Source organism: Alnus glutinosa, chromosome 4 (genome assembly GCF_958979055.1).
Source record: "Alnus glutinosa chromosome 4, dhAlnGlut1.1, whole genome shotgun sequence".
In the NCBI taxonomy this organism is placed as follows: domain Eukaryota; kingdom Viridiplantae; phylum Streptophyta; class Magnoliopsida; order Fagales; family Betulaceae; genus Alnus; species Alnus glutinosa.
Genome location: NC_084889.1, coordinates 4,110,755 through 4,129,394, shown reverse-complemented (window position 1 = coordinate 4,129,394; position 18,640 = coordinate 4,110,755). Strand labels below are relative to the sequence as shown.

The 18,640-nt window shown below is 37.2% G+C and overlaps 2 protein-coding genes across 3 annotated transcripts; both read left to right on the top strand.

Moving 5' to 3' along the window:
* The first annotated feature begins 1,486 nt into the window (after positions 1-1,486).
* On the top strand, positions 1,487-4,053 carry LOC133866707 (arabinosyltransferase RRA3-like). The gene is made up of 2 exons (XM_062303327.1): positions 1,487-1,910; positions 2,593-4,053. The coding sequence occupies exons 1-2, from the start codon at positions 1,725-1,727 to the stop codon at positions 3,709-3,711; spliced, it is 1,305 nt and encodes a 434-aa protein (XP_062159311.1). The 5' UTR covers positions 1,487-1,724; the 3' UTR covers positions 3,712-4,053.
* Positions 4,054-8,922: 4,869 nt separating this feature from the next.
* On the top strand, positions 8,923-16,651 carry LOC133866939 (J domain-containing protein required for chloroplast accumulation response 1). 2 transcript variants are annotated; one of them, XM_062303605.1, is made up of 9 exons: positions 8,923-9,616; positions 11,552-12,219; positions 12,296-12,714; positions 12,828-12,939; positions 15,513-15,583; positions 15,744-15,809; positions 15,912-15,989; positions 16,160-16,336; positions 16,426-16,651. In XM_062303605.1, exons 1-9 carry the CDS (start codon positions 9,138-9,140, stop codon positions 16,462-16,464), a joined length of 2,109 nt encoding a protein of 702 aa, XP_062159589.1. In that variant the 5' UTR covers positions 8,923-9,137; the 3' UTR covers positions 16,465-16,651. The 2 variants fall into 2 exon arrangements, with proteins under 2 accessions (XP_062159589.1, XP_062159588.1); XM_062303604.1 differs by having other exon boundaries at positions 8,925-9,616; positions 11,540-12,219.
* The last annotated feature ends 1,989 nt before the right edge of the window (positions 16,652-18,640 follow it).

Genomic DNA, 18,640 nt, shown 5'->3' with positions numbered 1-18,640 from the left:
GTTACATGTTATAATTGATTTCAATATTTTTTAAAACTGGTAATCGTTTCGGTTGCCGGTTACTGGTTATTTCTAATTAGTTACTAAACCGGTTGGTCGATTACCCGATTTTCAGTTACCGACCATCTTTACACCCTTACTTAATCGGATAAGTAATTAGACAACTAAATTTTTATCCTGTCAAATGAGTTTTATAAATAATATCTTACAATCACCTATTTAAATTTTTTTAAATTTCAACAAATAATTTAAAAAGATTTTAATCCTATCCGAACATCGTATGTTTAATACGCCAAATGTGGTTGTGAAGTCTTGCTTTAGGGGCTTGATGGTCTTGTCTTGCGTTTGATTGATGGATCCAAGTCTTGGTATAATAATCAGATCAGAACCATCAAATCAAAATCAATGGATTTTTTTCTCTATGGATAATAGCGGGTGATAAATAGAGGGTCAAAAAGCCCAAAAAAGTAAAAGAAATGAAAGAATGTGGGGTGTCTTGTAAAGGGCCCGAGAATTAAGAACGAGGCATTGGGTCGAACTACCCAAGCCACCTGGTTGTGAACAAAAAAAAAAAAAAAAAAAAAAAGTCTCAATATTATTATTATTTGAAAGAGTGTTGTTAGAGCAAAGTATAGCATATGTCTTTTACATTGAGTTGTCAGTTTTTTAACACAAATCATGAGCTAAACACAAAATTAGTAAATTAGAGTTTTGTAAATTATAATTGAAGTCAAATCGGGTCAACCCTATTAGACACGATTAATAAAAGTGTCGATTTCAAATTAACTCGCTTAACCCAAAGGTAACATACGTAACCCGTCTAAATTAAAATATTTATTTTACCATTAAAAAATAAAACCCTAAAGTGTAAATCCAATTATTCATGTAATTTTCTTTTCTTTTATTGCTATGTGTTTGCTTATGTAGATAAACTTTATTGAACAGTAATATTATTCTGATTGGATATTACGCTGAGAAGCTAGGTCATGTTTATTAATTATGATTATGCTTAATTGGATATTGATTGTCATAAATATAGTTGCAAATTTGTATAATTGATATGATTTATACTTATAATATATAAAATTGTGTTAATAATGGCGTACCAATTATTTTGGTCAATTTAACCCATATATTAAACCGGTCAAAACGATTTAAAATGAGTAGTGTTCGGGTCAATCCAATATTATATATTTTATTAAATAAGTTATGCGGATCAATTCAGATCATCACTGGGATTCAGTCAAAGCTTCAGCATTTTTATGCTTAGAATGTTACAAAAATTTTGAGAAGTGCCCATTTTTTAAAAAATTAGAAGCAAGAATTGATTGACAAAAGTAAAAATATCTCCCAATTATTTCGTCTATTTGTAGAATCAACAGGGGAAGAATCCTTTCTTCAAAAAAAAAAAAAAAAAAAAAAAAAAACAGGGGAAGAATCCCATAACCCTTCCCTTTTCACGGTATTTGCTCAGAAAAAAATAAATAAAATAAAACACTGAATTCCACATCTGTCATCTTCTCTGGCTGAACATAAACAAATCTTGTATTGCGGCGACCAAGACTCAATCCTCTGTGCGTTGAATTTCAGAGCCTTCCCTTAAGGGCTTCAGAACTTCACAAGTCCCAATTTGAACGTTTCAAGCAAACTCACGCATTGCTTCATGCAGTAGAGGAAAAGGGCGGCCTCACTGAGCGTTAACAAGCCGAGAAAGGTGAAGGGCCATGGCGGGTCGTAGAGACGGGTCGTTGATGAGGGACAAGGGCCAATCGCCTCGCGGATCTCGAATTGTTGTAGCCATTGTGATCGGAGTTCTTCTCGGGTGCGTCTTCGCCGTCTTGTACCCTCACGGACTCTTCAGCTCCCATCCGCCAATCCAGAGCCGTCAAATCGGTAAATCGGATGTCCAGGTTCGGATCTTGGTCCCCTAATAGCTCAATATGAGTTTGATTTCAAGTTTTCCTTCTAATTGGGTCTGATTTTTCGTTTACATTTCCTTCTCTTTTTTGAAAAAATTTATGAATTAGAAGAGTTGACCTTGTTTCTTGTTATGGGCATTGTTAAAATGTGGGTTTGATGTACCAAAAAGTGTTAAGGAAGACTTTTGGTTAATCATATAGTTTAAGGCATTGGACATAATTGATTGATCGGTTTGAGCTTGTGAGCAGAGAATACTAAAGTGACGACTTTTAGGTCGAATTTCTGGGAAGTCAATTAACCACATCCCTGGCCCAAACTTTGTTTAAGATATTGAATTCACAGTGTGCACACAATGCCTTGGTGTGAGCAAGCTGTGAACGTGTTGTGGCACACCATGAATAGGCTTGGATAATCATTGAGAGTTACTGTGATGGGTATAGTTCATTGAGTTTGTTGCTCTCATGAGGTTATATTTCAAAATGTTGATTGAAAGAAGATTAGAAAATCAGATTGAGGGATATCCGAAGATGTCCTAAGATCAATATTTCTTGCTTCTCTATCATGATTGTTTGGCAATGGTCATGATTGTATTTGTTTATATTCCAGTTTCCTAACATGGCTGGATGGAAACTACTTGTATGGATCTCATTTTCCCCACTGTTTGTTTGTTAGATTGGTCCATCCTCATGTGAATCGCCAGAGCGGATTAACATGCTGAAGTCAGATATTCAATCACTGTTGGAGAAGAATGCTGAGTTGAACAAGCAGGTCAAGGGTCTAACGGAAAACCTGCGGCTGGCTGAACAAGGAAAGGATCATGCGCAGAAGCAGTTTTTGGTGCTGGGTGAAAAGCACAAGGCTGGCCCTTTCGGTACCGTCAAGGGTTTGAGAACTAACCCAACTGTCATTCCTGACGAATCTGTGAATCCAAGATTGGCAAAGATCTTGGAGGAAGTCGCTATTCAGAAAGAAATTATAGTTGCTCTTGCAAACTCAAATGTCAAAAGCATGTTGGAGGTCTGGTTTACTAGCATCAAGAATGTGGGTATTCCTAATTATCTAGTTGTAGCTCTAGATGACCATATTGAAGAATTCTGCAAATCTAATGATGTTCCAGTCTACAAGAGAGATCCAGATAAGGGTATTGATTCAATTGCAAAGGTAGGAGGTAACCATGCTGTCTCTGGACTGAAATTTCGCATTTTGAGGGAGTTTTTACAACTGGGTTATAGTGTTCTTCTCTCGGATGTTGATATAGTATACTTGCAGAACCCGTTTGATTATATTTATCGGGATTCAGACGTTGAGTCTATGACCGATGGTCACAATAATATGACAGCTTATGGATTTAATGATGTCTTTGATGAACCTGCCATGGGTTGGGCTCGATATGCTCATACTATGAGGATATGGGTTTACAATTCTGGTTTCTTTTATATAAGGCCTACACTTCCTTCAATTGAGCTGTTGGATCGTGTGGCTGGTCGGCTTTCTCGTGAGCCAAAGTCATGGGACCAAGCAGTCTTTAATGAGGAGCTCTTTTACCCCTCACATCCAGGTTATGATGGGCTTCATGCTGCCAAGAGAACTATGGATTACTATCTTTTTATGAACAGCAAGATCCTTTTCAAGACAGTAAGGAAAGATGCAAAACTAAAAAAGTTGAAGCCAGTAATTGTTCATGTAAATTACCACCCAGATAAGCTTCCAAGAATGAAAGCAGTTGTAGAGTTCTATGTTAATGGCAATCAAAATGCGCTAGAACCTTTCCCAGATGGTTCTCAGTGGTAGAAATAGAGCTGCAGGATGGGTGCAGCAGTTCACTTTTGGTGTGATCATCGGATACAGATAGATTAGTTTGATTTCAGCTCCAGAGAGCTATTGGAAGTATCCTTTGAAATGTCCCCACGGTTTTTAATCTAAATTTTGCTTTTGATTGCTCAATAACTTTTGGTTTATTTCACTTGAAGACCTCTTTGATAGACCACTGTTTTATATCATGTATACCAACAAATCTCATTCAAAAGTCAGTTGTACACTGTACCATTGCTGGGTCTGTATTTCTGTAGATCTTGATTACTTTGAACTCTTCTCTAATAATTGATTTGCTTAGTAAGGGTTTTCTTTCTTTCATTGAGGTGGAAGCTAAAATGAAGATAGCGAAAAATGATTACTAAAGCTTCCTTTTTTGACGAGTTGTTTTTCATATTAGTTTTGCTTGATACTTATGCAAAGATGAATCTTGAGTAGCCGATGATGGCCTTATACAAGCCGTCACTGGCTGTAAAACTATCCAAAGTAATGTTACATACCCTCTTACTTCCTTATATTCATTTTTAAACTTTTAAGTGGCTTTTAAAACCACCATTGGTTCAATGATGGTTTTAAAAGCCACCTAAGAGAGTGTGAAAATGGGTGTGGAGAAGTAGGAGTGTGTGTAGCATTACTCAACTATCCATCCTTTTATCTTTTATTTCCTTTCAGTTAGTAAGGATATAGTAACCAATACAGTAACATTGAAACTACTGCTCTATGCCTCTATCGGATTGAGATCGCCTCACAATTTTGTTGCTTTCCATCCCCTCACCGGTGACCAGACCTCCACAGCCCAGTGCCCATCCTCACCACCAGAAGGCCATTGCCCCGCCTCCAGCTCAAGCTCTCCTCCGTCTCGCTCTTTCCATCCTCTTCTCTCTCTCCCCCCAAAACCCAATCTGTACCTGACCCAAAATCCTGAGACCTCTTTCATGGCCTCTTTGGAGCACTTTCTCACCTCCGCTGCCGGTGACGGAGGTGGGCATGATGTACACAGATGCTCTTGCTTTTGGGTTTGGGCCTAGCTAGTGTCTTGATAGCTAAGCGATTGTCATAATCTTTCAATTTTATTTTTTATGTGGATTTTTGCTTTTGGATTCTCATATTTGTTTCAGGTTGTATTTCAAGGTTGTGTCTTGGATTGGTAGATTTTGTTTTCATTTGGTCCTTTGCTTTTGTATAGTGGTGCTGTTAAACTGTTTGACAAAATTTCAGAAAGAAACTCTTGGTTTTGAACTAACAAACGACGGATGGCTCTCATTTCCAGAGTTCACTTTTGTTATTGGTAGACAAAGCATATTCACCTATTGCTCCAGTTAAGACAATGATAGCTTTCCTTAGAAGCTCAACTTCCCTCACTAGATTCTTGTCCATATCTTTCTACTAAGATGCCTTCTCAGCCACCGCATATAGGAACTACCACACGACCGATGGCTCTCAATTTTGCACTAGGGGGAGCACCCATTGCCCCATTCTAACCCATATACAGCTTTGGACCAACTAGAGCTGCCCCATAAGCACCCTGGGAGCCCATCACTCTTCAAAGAGTCACCCCAACAGCACTGTAGAGACTCGGCCTTCTGCCCCCATCCTCACACCACCCTTGGCCAACGTCTAGGGAGAAATCTAGAGAAAACAAGAAAAGCAACAAACCCACGCAAAACGCCTGTCCCCAAACTCACCCCACACTACACCAGAAGTAGAGGAGAAGACCAAAGAAGAAAAAACCAAACGGCCTTCAAAGAAGAAAGAAGCCAAAGAAGAAAAAACCAAACGGCCTTCAAAGAAGAAAGAAGCCTTCCTAAGCATTGGCTGACACCAATGGGGGGCGTAGCTATCACACCTTCTCAAATGACAGACCCTTCCACCCAACAAGGAACAAACAACTCCACAAAAGAATCAGTCATAGGATCTACAAGCCTTACCAAGTCCAATTTGTTACCGGTTGTTGAAGGACGTCAGGCGCGTTGTCACGCACTCTCTACAGGTACAGACAATTTTGGTACTTAGCCCTAAGTTTTATCATTGTTTAAGTAATAAATGTTGATATAAAAAAATTTCAACCATTAAATTTAGAAACAATGTTCTTCCTCCACCATTGAAGTGCCTCCCCTCTACCTCCACGGACTCCGTGCCACCTTCCGCCGGTCCTTGTTCGCCCATGCACCTCACATGCCACTATGTTGCACATGAGATGCACGGATGCACCCACCGTCTCTTTTGGTCTCAAGCGGTAGATCCTTGGCTCTCTTTTTGTAGAGCCCTTTTGGAGCAAATAATGTTGAGATTCAGATCTAAATTCAGGCCACGGAATTTACTGTTCTTAATTCTTTTGTCTATCGGTGCTTGAATGGATCTCCATAATAGCTTTTTCTATCTTCTCTTGGTTTCACCAATTCTTTCATAAATTGGTCTGAAACCTCAATAGTGTCAACCGTTGCACTCACAACATTCCATGTTGGGTCACTACAGTCAATTCTGTTGACAACTTTCTTTCTCGCTTCCATTATTTCAAAGATTTGTGGAAATTAAAGGACCTGCTTAATTTGCTATTAAGGATAGTTTTATTTGAATAGTTTGTAATGCTTTTGGTTTTTGTATTTTTCTTTGTTATTTGGTTTATGTAAGTTTATGTTGATCTCATCTTAAAAATAAAAAAATAAAAATAAAAGAAGAAGAAGAAGAAGAAGAAAGAGAAGACGTACGAATCAATGACCTCTGTTTCATGACAATGTGCTATGATTACTGTTACTCAATATGTTAGTCTTAATTTAATTATGCTGACGTTTTATTGCGTGCTTGAATAAGAATATTTTCGTTAACTTAAAAACCCTTCATCTCTTTAGCTTTAAGACGGAGAAGCTCCCCGTTTTCTTCTTACGAGAAAACTTTCCTCGAAACTCCACCTCCTAAGTGAGTGCCTAGAGAGGGGGGATGGGATTTGCTCCTTTACCTCTTCCTCACACCCCATTTTCCCTCTCATTTTTCTTCGCTTGAAGTTTTCTCTTTCTTTGTTGTGTTGTTGGTTTGCTTTTTCGATCTACAGCTCCACTCTCTCCACCACCACCAGCTCATTTTTTCTACCGCCTCTTCGGCCTCCCCACCTTTCCACCGCCACTCTCCCTCATGGAGCGAGACACATGCGCCTCCATGGACGGTACATCTGGGCTTCTTCAACCCAAACCTATTATCCACCCTCAACTACCACCTCCAATGAGCCTCCCTCTCACCATCGTTGGCCTCCCCTCTTCACCCCTCACTTCCCTTCTCCTGTGCATGGGTCTCACATGCCTCCCAACCTTTCTCCTTTACCACCGAAGCTGTAGATTATTAGTTCCTTTTGTTGGTTACACTTAATCTCACATTCTATACGTGTCCATCTTTCTGTTGTGAAAACAAAATAAACCGTTGTCCTATGAGCTCTAGCATTCGGGCACCATTCTGTAGCACATGGATATGGAACTCTTCGTCTTCGGGTACAGATTTGGCTTTTACTGTGCTTCCCTTCCTGTTGCAGTCTATATCTTCCCTAGTTGCAGTTGCAGAAAACCACCTCCATAGCATGCATCAAAAATTGCCTTGTATGGCCCATTTCTCAAGATACAATGGATCGGACCATTTTTTTGACTAATTTTCAGTTTTTTTTTTTTTTTTTGGGTACTGTTTTTAAGCAATGTATTTTTTATTTGGGCCTTATTGTCGGGGAGCCACCTTCTCTTCTTATTGGATAATAATTTTTTTTAAAAAAAAAAAAAAAAAAAAAATTCCAGTCCATATAGGTCCAAACTATACCCTCTCATTTTTAATCGCCCACCAATTTCGGGTATGACCCATTCGGCCGAGGGAACTGCCCTACAGAAAACGTAAGGCAATTGGCATTTGGGCCATGGAAGGGGGACGCTATGGTACTTCTCCACTTCAACGTCCAACTCATCCTACCCAACCACCAGGCACCAATCCAAAAAGGAATCCTGATATCGTTTTCATGGTTTCACAAAACGCATGGCCTGGCTGTCAGGTCCCCACCGGGCACCGGGTACATACATACGTAGACAACCAGTCTGAGTTGTATCACAACAAAATATTCCTAGTAATGGTCGAACAAGATAATTAGATTTTAAAAAACAAATTATATAGGAACATTAGAGGGAAAAAAAAAAAAAAAGAAGAAGAAGAGGAAAGCATGATTAAGGATCTCTAAATATTTCTAAGATAAATTCACTATAAAGATTTGAAAATTAAAAAAAATAAAATTAATATCTTTTTAAACCAGATAAATGTTGATTTGATAAACTCTAAATAATTTCATTTAAAGATAAAAATTTGGTACTTCATAATTAGACAACAATTTGATAGACTGAATTAAAGAAAAAAAAATCAGTTCTTAGATTTTCATACAATTTTTTAAATTTAAACAATTAAGTCTTTAGTTTTTTTTTTTTTTTTTTCCTAGTTTCAATTAAGTGATCATTTTGTCAACTTTTTGCTTAATTTATTAAAGGTATGCCAAGTTGTTTTTGTTTGGCATGTCATGTGCCAACTGTACGTGTCACGTAGTAGAATTACTTTAAACTATAAATATACCCTACATAAAATTTAAAGTAAATTCTTTATTTAGGGTTTATTTGTACATTAAAATAATTGTGTTACATAGTATTAGCACATGACATGTCAAAAGAGAACTCCTTAGCATTAATTGATTGGTCTGACAAAGCATATTATTTAAGATAAATTATTGTCGTACAACAACTATTATCCAACTTTGTCTAAGATAAATTAAGATTAATTTTTTTTTTTCAAAAAACAATGAAATTACTGTTGAGAAAAATGGTAGGTCATTTTCTTAAAAGTAAAATTAAATGCCACGTAAATAAAGTTAAATAAGAATTGTGTCAAGAGTTGGATAATAATCATTTCTTATTATTTAATTAGACAGTAAGTTGATAGAATAACCTACTTAAAACCCTAATTATCAAAATTGAAAACATAAAAATGAAGAACTAAAATTTGGAAAACTTTTTATACTGGAATTATCTTTGACAAATCCAATGGGTCCGCGTGCCTATGTCGTTAGGAATTTTCTTCTTCTTATCCACAAACATACAGACAAATTGGTCGTTACTACATCTTGTTGTGTGGCTTCAAATCCCACGAACCCCGCCTCCTTCGTCTTCTTCTGCATAATTTCATAATTTTCCTCTTCATCGCTTTCAAAAAAGCAAAAACGACTTGGAAACTTCAATCCTCTCTGCAACGCATTCAAGAACTCATATACCCTGCTATACACGTACGGTTCAAACCCCAACGTAGTGGCACGAAGATTAATTATTTATTTCCCGCCAATTATTTATTCGAATTTTCTTTGAATTTCTGGTCGGGTTGATTGTTATCGGGGAAAAAAAATGGAGAGATTTTCGCACAGAGAGAGTGTACTTTTGGGGTATAGCGCTAGCCCTCTAGGATCGATATCCCTCACAAACTCCAATTCTTCACCCAGGACCCCTTGCAGATCCTCCGACGTCTTTGATTTTCACGATGTGTTCGGAGGGCCACCGAGGCGGGCATCGGCGCAAGAGAAGCGGTGCAGTTTCAGCGAAGCCACGGAGTTTTATGGAGAAGGAGGCGATCATGAAGCGCTTTCATGTACGCGTCTTGGTGAGAAGCCGGTGTTTGGGGAAGAAAATGCTAACCGAAGGCGGTATACAAGCAATGATTTCTTCGATGACATTTTTCGAGGCGACGAGTCGTTGAGTTCTACTCCGAGGAAGCGTGATAGGGACCCTTTTGCTTCGGCGCCAGGTTCGCGGGTTCTCAGCCCTGCCCGGCCACTTCCACCCAAAGCGGAGCCCTTTGGGAGTTCATCAATGCCTCCAGAATTCAGGTTTTGGCTTCACTCTAAGGGTTAAATTAATTAAAAAAAAAAAATCGATTTTTATCTTACACTCCAGTAGGTTCTAGTTTACATTTTTTTTTTTTTTTTTTTTTTTTTTTTTTTTTTTTTTGTATATTAAGTTTCTAGTTTTAAGTAGTCATACAATTAGTGTTCTTGTCTTTTGAGATTTTAAGATTGAATAATACCATTTAATGGACGGTTATAATTAGACATAAAGTAGTATATTACAAGTGTTGAACCAATGACTAATTTTGACTGCAACATCATTAAATTATATAATAGTCGTCATATAGCAGTCTACTAAATAATATTTCTCTACAAAATTAACCATTTCGTTTTTTTGTCATCATACCCGTTTTTCATTTTGTTTGTTATCCGTATAAAAAAAATAAAATAAAGAAATTACATTTAAGCTTTTCAAACTACCAGTCGTTTTGAAAGTAGCCTCACAAACTATCAACCCTTAGATTCTAATTCTCCCAAACTACCAAAAAGTGCCAAAAATACTCCATTTGTCAAAATATTACCATAATACATTTGCCACATGTCATTTTTTCAATTAAAAAATAATAAAATTTAAAACAATTTAAATTTAAAATTTTAAAAAAAATATAGAGAAAAATTTAAAATATGAAAAATAATAATAATAATAATAAGAGTAGCCCAAGGCTGGTTGGGGGTTGGTTCATGGCCCTTGGGGGTGGTTCGGCCACCCTCAATTACCCCCAATGAACAAAATAAGGGTGGCCGAAACCATCTCCAATGAGCAAAATACGGGTGGCAACTTGTTTGGCCTAGGGGTGGGTTAGGTTACCCCAAATTGGCTGGTCTGTAGGTGGCCGAATCACCCCATAGCCACTATCAAGAGCCAAACTTAAACTTTTTTTTTTTTTGCCATTGGGAGTGGTTGAGCTATTCACAAGAGTCAAAAAAAAAAAAAAAAAAAAAAGTTTAAGATTTGGCCCTTGGAGGTGGCCAAACCGCTCTCATGCCAAATGGGGGTGGCTGAGCTATCCCCAAGAGCCACTGGAGTGTTCAGCCACCCCCATATATATATAGCTTTTTTTTTCTTTAATTTTTAAATTGTTTTAAATTTTATTATTTTTTAATTGAAAAAATGACACGTGTCAAGGGTATATGAGAATATTTCGACAAACATAACTTTTTTGGTAGTTAGAGAGTTAGAGTTTAAGGGTTGGTAGTTTGGGGCCTATTTCTAAATCGATCAATAATTTGGGGGGTTTAGATATAATTTCCTCCCAACCCTAAAAAAGAAAAAGACAAAAAAAAAAAAAAAAAAAAAAACCTTGTAAGATTTATCAAATCAAATGTTGCCATGTGTAAAATCACAATATCAGCATATCCTTAAAACAAAAGAAAAGAAAAGAAAGAAATGGTGGTGGTAGAGAAAATTCCCTTTGCGAGTGGTCCACAGGACAGGACCACAGGTAGTGATAGGGTTCTCATACGATGATACGAGGCTACGACCCACCCGACCCACGGAAGTGGCTTGCGGTTGCGGGAACCCTCACCTTGTGGAATGTGGAGGTGGAGGGTCGTGAGGGTGGGGGTGGGGGTCCCTGCAATCCACCCAGCATGGGACAATTAGGTGATTCGAGTGGTTGGGTCGCCGAAGAATCCCATCAAAGCTCGAAGAGGGAATTTTTTCCGCAATCTATACTTTTTTTTTTTTTAAGGGGATATGCTGGTTCAACAAAAATGTATACATGGCAACGATTGATAGGTTGTAATAAGTATGTGGCATTCTTATAAATTTAGGGAGGCCAATTCTAATGATCCTTTCGAGTATATAGGAAATCAGTTATAGTTAAGGTATGTTTACATGTTTCATAATCTGATTGTTGCGCATGTTTTCCCAGTGTCTTACTTGAACTATTTTTGATTTCCTAGCCTACCTGCCAGATTGGGCAAAGGGATGGAGTTGGATGTATTTGGTGGTTCCACAAGTCGTAATCCACCTAAAAACAAGGACAGTTCATCCAGTGGAGTTAGCTTTTCGTCTTCTTCAAGTTCCAATCTTTCTAGATTTTCAAGCCAATCAGTCCAAAGCCAAGAGGAGCTGGGAAATGATGTTCAATCATGTCATCGCCAACGTCCTTTATCCCGGGAGGTCTTTCTTGCTCTTGGCAGTGAGGGCTCATCAAACTCGATTAAATCTGATAAAATGGAGCCCAATGGTTCAGAGGTTCCAAGCGACAGCAATCAATTTCACTTCTCAATATATAAATGGGCTAGCAAAGGAGTTCCATTGGCGATGCCTTATAGAGGAGGGAGTTCAAGAATGAAAGAATCTGTGAAATTTGAGAGATGCTCAAGCTGGAATGCGTGGCTAGCAAGTGAGAGGAAGGCGAGGATATGCAACAGACAAGAAATTGATTCAACTCTTCTCACGCCTGAATCAGAACCCCTGAGCAGCCTTCGAAGGGTTGTTGAAGATGTTCCTGGCAATGCAATCTTGCACGATTTCTGTGATACAGCCGAGAAAGAAATTACTGTGCTTACAGAAGAAGTTCACAAGCCTGTGTTGAAACCCCAATGTTCCCTGTTCTTTGATGACGATTGTGAACAAGGCAAGTGTGTTTCAGATTAACTGCATTGCTGCAAGTATATCATCTCTAATACCTCACCCGTTTTCCTCTATTGCAGGCACTAATGCAATCCCTGAAAAAGGTGAAGGTAAGGAAAGCACGGTCAAAAGCGCAAAAAATCCATCTTCAGTTGTTGATGCAAGCAAAAATGTAAAGAAACAGGATGGAAAAAGAACTGCTCTGAATCAGAATGATGTAGAAGCCGATAAAGGTAGTTTCCGAGATTTACCCATTCACCCAGGTGACAATCTTGGGAGGAACAGAGTTAAGGGAAAGGTCAAAGAATTTGTCAAAATTTTCAGCCAAGAAGCTTCTCCAAAACCCAAAGAAGATATTGGCTCTCGAAGTCAGAGCTCTAAATGGAAGAAAAAAAGCACTTACAGAGCAGAGAATGAAATTAGTGTTAGCGCAGCTGGATTAGATGAGAAAATTCCCAGGACCCTTGTAAACAACACCATCCCAGAGGCTTCCATCATGGTAAAGTTATTTTGAGTTCACTCAGCCGGAAATTAACAGCTTACAAAATAATTTATTATCAGAACATTTTTAGTGAATCTGAAAATTTTAATATTTTCTCATCATCTTCTCAGGCGGATGAATCCCTGAAACAGTCAGAGAAAGAACATTCCGCTATGAAGACCACCAACCATATATTTAGTGATACTTCTTCAGGACAAAAGGATAACTCATCATCAACTACCGGTTAGTTTTCATAATCTTTTTATCAAAGTAGTAGTGATGCTTAGCTTAATACTTGGGAACCTTTTCAAGTCAAGAAAAATTACGAGGTACGTAGAATATGCAATACCTTAAATGACTTGTGCTGGGAGATTCTTGTGTTTATTTTTTATTTTTTTTGGGTGGACTGGCATGTTCATTTTATTATTGGGTCTGTAATAGCATATTATTTTTTGGGTGGACTGGCATATTCATGTGGCTTCGCCGCTGTGCGTCTGGCCGCAGTGGCCACGGATGTGCGGCGCAGAGGCGGCGGAGCCGCTACGTGCGTTGGCGGTGGATGCACAAATTTCTTTTGTGGTCTTTTCTGGCTTCTGTGCCATATCCCTTCAGACCAGCGTGAAGAAGACGTTGTGATGACAGGCTGGCTAGCGCTGTGTTAAGGGAAAAGACAACCGTGAAAGGCTTCCTCGCGTTGGTGTGCATGTGTTTTCTGGCGCATTACTTGTTTTAACTTTTAATGGACTACCATTGGTCCATTCCATTATCAGTTCTTCAAAATATTAACTGTCAAAATTTGCCTTGAACTATCAAAATATAATGTCAATTTTTTAGACTAATAAAAAGATAAAAATGACCTTAAAATTTTTTAAGTAACACCAAAATATCTTAGTAAATTCAAGAAAAAAAGAAACTTAAACACAAAAAAAAATAAAATAAAATAAAATAAAATGACTCACTGGTTTTTCATTTTTTGTTTTTGTTTATTTTTTAGATTTTAGTATTTTGTTATAATTTTAAGAATTTTTTTACTTTTGTGAAGTGTATTTTATCATTGGAGGGACATTGACATTGTTTTGGTAGTTTAGGGGGATATTGAATATAATTTTGTTGTGGTTGGTCCTGGTTAATATGTGATAACTTAAATACAAGATTGATGTGATGGCTATTTTAACTCACTGCTTGTGTAATACCCTACTCCCATATTGGGAAGAGATGAATAGATTACATAGAGTGAGTGGTTTATAAAGATGTTCATGGTTGCTAAGTCTCACATTGCTTAGTTACTAGGTAAAACTGGGCTTTATAAATGATTCTGAGAAAGCTCCAAATTGACTAATCCTTTTGGAGTGATAGTACAGATGTGGTTAGCGTTTTTCCCTGAGTCGTTACAAATGGTATTAGAGCCACCTAATAACGTCAGGTCATGTGGTATTGGAGCACCGCATGACGTGGCCCTGACGAGGACGTCATGGGTTTAAGGGGGGGAGTTTGTAACACCCCGGTCTCATATTGGGAAGAAATGAATAGCTCACATAGAGTGAGTGATTTATAAAGATACTCATAGGTGTTAAGTCTCACATTGCCTAGTTATTAGGTGAAACTGAGTTTTATAAAGGATTATAGGAAAGTTTCAAATTGACTAGTCATTTTGGAGTGATAGCGTAAATGTGGCTAGCGCTTTTCCCTGAGTTGTTATAGCTCGTCTAGTGCTCTTATTGTGAATTTCAAACATAAGAGAATCATTGTAAGATCCTCCATGATGTGGCACAAATGATTGGGTCACCTTTCTTGGACAAGGATCCTTTCCAGTTCAAATAAATTGGAGAGAACCAATTAGTTTTATTTGAGAGGCAAAATTGTCCTTTAACATTTTTGTAGACAACTTTGCCCCTCAAATAATACTAACGGAATCCCCTCCAATTCATTTGAACCGGAGAAAATCCAAATTGCACTTTTCTAGACAGACGGAATCCCCTTGTTAACCTATTTTTTGCTTTAGATACTTGTGTTGATTGAATTAAAGGGAGAGATTACAACTAAAAGAAGAAGAAAGGTTAACAGAAGTGAGGATATTTTGGAACTGATAAATACTGACATATGTGGACATCCCATCACGCTTGCAACTCTACCTTTATTGATGGTCGTTCCTATATGGTTTCGTTGATCTCATTTGTGAAAGGTTGGAGTTATTGGAAGTTTTAAAATTTTTGGGACTGTTGTTAAACTTCAAGCATGTGGGGATTGAGGCGTATTATACAATGCTTAGGACTCCGAAGCAAAGTGGCGGTGCAGAAATTAAGGAGAAATCATATGAACATGGTGTGATGTATGCTTAATCACCCGTCCCTACCTAAGTTTTTATGAAGAAATACAGATTTATCTAGTTTAATTCTAACAATGTGTTGATTGAGAGATGACAGTGGCTGCATATATTATTTGCAATATCCTCTGCCATCAGTTTAAGGCCAAAATATAGAATGAGTTAGTTTTATGTATTGGCCCTATTTCTTTCAATGCACCTTCTTCTTCTTTTTCCTGTGAAATTCTACCATATCATGCTTCCCCATCGGTGTCTGGTGAGCATGTGGGCAGAAGTGGCAGTACAATGTGTAAAATGAACTTCATGTACTGCATGCTCCAATTTGTATGAACTTGATATAGTTTGTGGTCTATTTTCCTGAACAGATCCATTTTAGGACTTAAAAGAAAAAAGAAAAAGAAGAGATCCTTTGTACTTTATCTACATTGATTTAATTCGGGGACTAAGTACTTAATGATAGTTCAAAAGTAACACATCTATATATTTTTCTCAGCATCCATTTCTAATGGCTCAAAGGCTACAACAATGGAAGTCACAGATGAGTCCTTCCATGTGAACTTCCAGGTATACGATTTTTCCATTCAAAAGTTGACTCATATGTTTTATTTCTATTTTGGCCAACCTATAATAGTTTCCACACTTTCCAAAAGCATAGCATATATTTTTCTGTTTGCACAACTAGTATTTTTCATTACATTTGCTGAGGAGATGGGCTTCTCGACAGACAAAGGATTTAACCCATGGTGCGAATGAACTGCCACAAAGCGGTGATGATCACGAAGAAATTCAGGTAATGTTGAACATAAACGCAGGCACAAATATATATGTATATATATGATGCTGTTCTCTAATTTCCTAGGAAGCAGTAATTGTACAATTTCACGTAATGCAGGGTATTGATGCTAAAATACGACAGTGGTCCAATGGAAAGAAAGGAAATATACGCTCATTGCTATCAACTTTACAATATGTGAGTATGGATATGGTTCTCCTCATCCTTCTTGAGACATCCTCCACCCCTCTTCTTGCTTGTTCTTTCTTTACCCTGCTATTTCTTCCACCTTCGTAGTAATGAGAAAAACAAAACAAAACAAAAAAAACTCGTATATCTTTTAATATGCTTCAGGGTCATACATGCAGGTTCTTTGGCCTGAGAGCGGGTGGAAGCCTGTACCTCTTGTTGATATAATTGAAGGAAACTCTGTGAAAAGAGCGTATCAAAAAGCTTTACTCTGTCTACACCCAGATAAGCTACAGCAGAAGGGTGCTGCTTCGCATCAAAAATACATTGCAGAACAAGTTTTCGAGATTTTGCAGGTAATTAATATACAGTTTTGTGGTAAACGTTAATATATATATATATAATTAATACCTTAACAAATTATATCTTCTTTCTTCATTCTCAGGATGCTTGGAATCAATTCAACTCACTTGGGTCATTGTGACTATTTAGTCATCCATGGCAATATTCGGTCTGTCAACAAGAACACAGATCGTCAGGTGCTTCAAATCCAAATGAAATCCGAATGAATAGAGGAGATATAGGCTTATAGCATTACTCCCATTTTGACTGTGGACACTGGAAAAGTTATGTTATGCTAGTATACCAGAAAAAGTAATATTTTAAAAGCATATATGAATTTAATAAATTCAATTATATTAAAAAATAAAAAAATCAATCAATTGAGAAAGAACTTCATCCATTCCTCCTTTCCCAATCCCGAGAGGCTCATAATTGGGGTGAGGGTACTGTCAATTCATTAACCAATTAACAAAGCAAAAAAAGTGAAAGTAGAGCTTTTTGTTGAAAAGTAGTAATCCTTTTTTGACCGACCAGTTACCATTGAGCTAAGAAGCTAACTGCTAAATGAAGTGTCCTGGCGATAAGGGGGTGAATCACGGATTCAAATTTTACTTTGGACCGACCAAGTGAACACTTCATGTGCGTCGCTCTCTATTTGATTTGAATGTCACCTAAAAAGCTTCGACAAAAGTGAAGTACGGTTTTCTTGTCTCTCATGAACGTTTATTATATATACACTAGGCGGATCACCCGTCTTTGGCAGCTGGCATGCTCAATCAGAAACACATATAATGATGAGAAGTTTGCAGGGGGAACTCTTTTACCATACTCCTTTTTTTTTTTTTTTTTTTTTTAATTAAAAAATTATATATATATTCTGATTTTTTTTACGACTTAAATCGTTTGAGAACTGTATTTTTAAACATTACGATTTAAAAACGTAAAAAATCAATTTTTTCAAATCACAGGTAAGATTATACTTTTTCGAAAACGCGAAATTTTAAAGATTAATTTACGATTTTAAAGGTTAAACTGCGATTTTTTACCAAACGTTTAACTGTATTTTTAAAAAATTACTTTTTCAAAATGCACATTTTAAAATCGTAATTTTTTAAATCGTAAACTCAAATAAATCAAAATATATATATTTTGAAGAAAACGATAGCTGTTTCATCCAAACTGGAACTGTACGGAAGGGCTTGGACCTGAATCTAAATAATGCTCAGGCTACTCAGCTACGTTAATAAGACAATGAGCGTGGGATCCCACGTGTGCAGAGCTTGTGGCTCTATGTGATCATGGCCTGTAAGAAAGAATGGGAAAAGTTCAGACGTTTAGAACCACCAACTGTTTTATGTTTGTCGTTTCCACTGGGGGGTCATTCGATTTCGGACATATACTACTGTCGTTCAGCTGCGGTGCCACGAAATGTAGTGTGATTATATATTAAGTAATTATATTTAGTAAACTGCTATACGACTGCTAACAATTAAGATAGCATATCTAAAAATGAACTCATTATTTTTATTTATAAGAGTCGATCCAATAATGTTTATTGTCACATCATTAAGTTGTATAACAATTTAATAAAAAAATATTTCTCTTATATTTTAGTTAACATCCTTGACGGTTTGGGTGCATTATTCTCAGACGGCTCAAGCATGGTTACTTATTGTTTGATTTATTAAGAAGATGAGTAGCTCATATATAATAGCTTATAAAGATACCCTAATTCATTAGAGTAATAATGCATATGTAATTAGTGTTTTACCCGAGTCTATGCAGTATTAGTCTTGAAAATGTCCATGTGCTTTGTACAATTCCAGCTGAACTTTGCCGCCGGTGACACATTTAAGAGGCTAACAGAAAATGCACGTGGGACATAAATTCCACATCAATTATAATGCCAGTTATTGCAGTCTCTCTCTCTGTCTCTGTCTGTCTCTCTCTTTTGTGAATCTTTTTGTATTGTTTGACTGATATTAATGTGCACATGATAATGAAGGGAGGCTAAGCTAACCGATCATAAGATTTTCATGAAATTCTTTAAAGCAGGCAGCTGTACCTCTGTGTACGAAGAGCTGGCAATCTTTGGCCTACTCCACTTCTACCATCTACAAGACTATCAATGTTGAAGCCCTTTTATATATATATATAATATATATGCTAATTAAACAATACAAATTCATATCATTCATCAAAAACAAATAGGCCATGGAACACAAAAAGGCATCATTATATTCGTTTACATAGATATGCAGTAATTTTCATGTGATTGTGTTTTGTACTTATTTATGCGTTCTATAGAAGCACGGATC

Bases quoted from the DNA above. Each gene is read 5' to 3' on its own strand.
- LOC133866707 (XM_062303327.1), top strand. From the start codon at position 1,725: ATGGCGGGTCGTAGAGACGGGTCGTTGATGAGGGACAAGGGCCAATCG. The intron at 1,911-2,592 runs GTTCGGATCTTG...TTTGTTTGTTAG, and splicing joins TCGGTAAATCGGATGTCCAG to ATTGGTCCATCCTCATGTGA.
- LOC133866939 (XM_062303604.1), top strand. From the start codon at position 9,138: ATGGAGAGATTTTCGCACAGAGAGAGTGTACTTTTGGGGTATAGCGCT. The intron at 12,220-12,295 runs GCAAGTGTGTTT...CCTCTATTGCAG, and splicing joins TGATGACGATTGTGAACAAG to GCACTAATGCAATCCCTGAA. The intron at 16,337-16,425 runs GTAATTAATATA...CTTCATTCTCAG, and splicing joins AAGTTTTCGAGATTTTGCAG to GATGCTTGGAATCAATTCAA.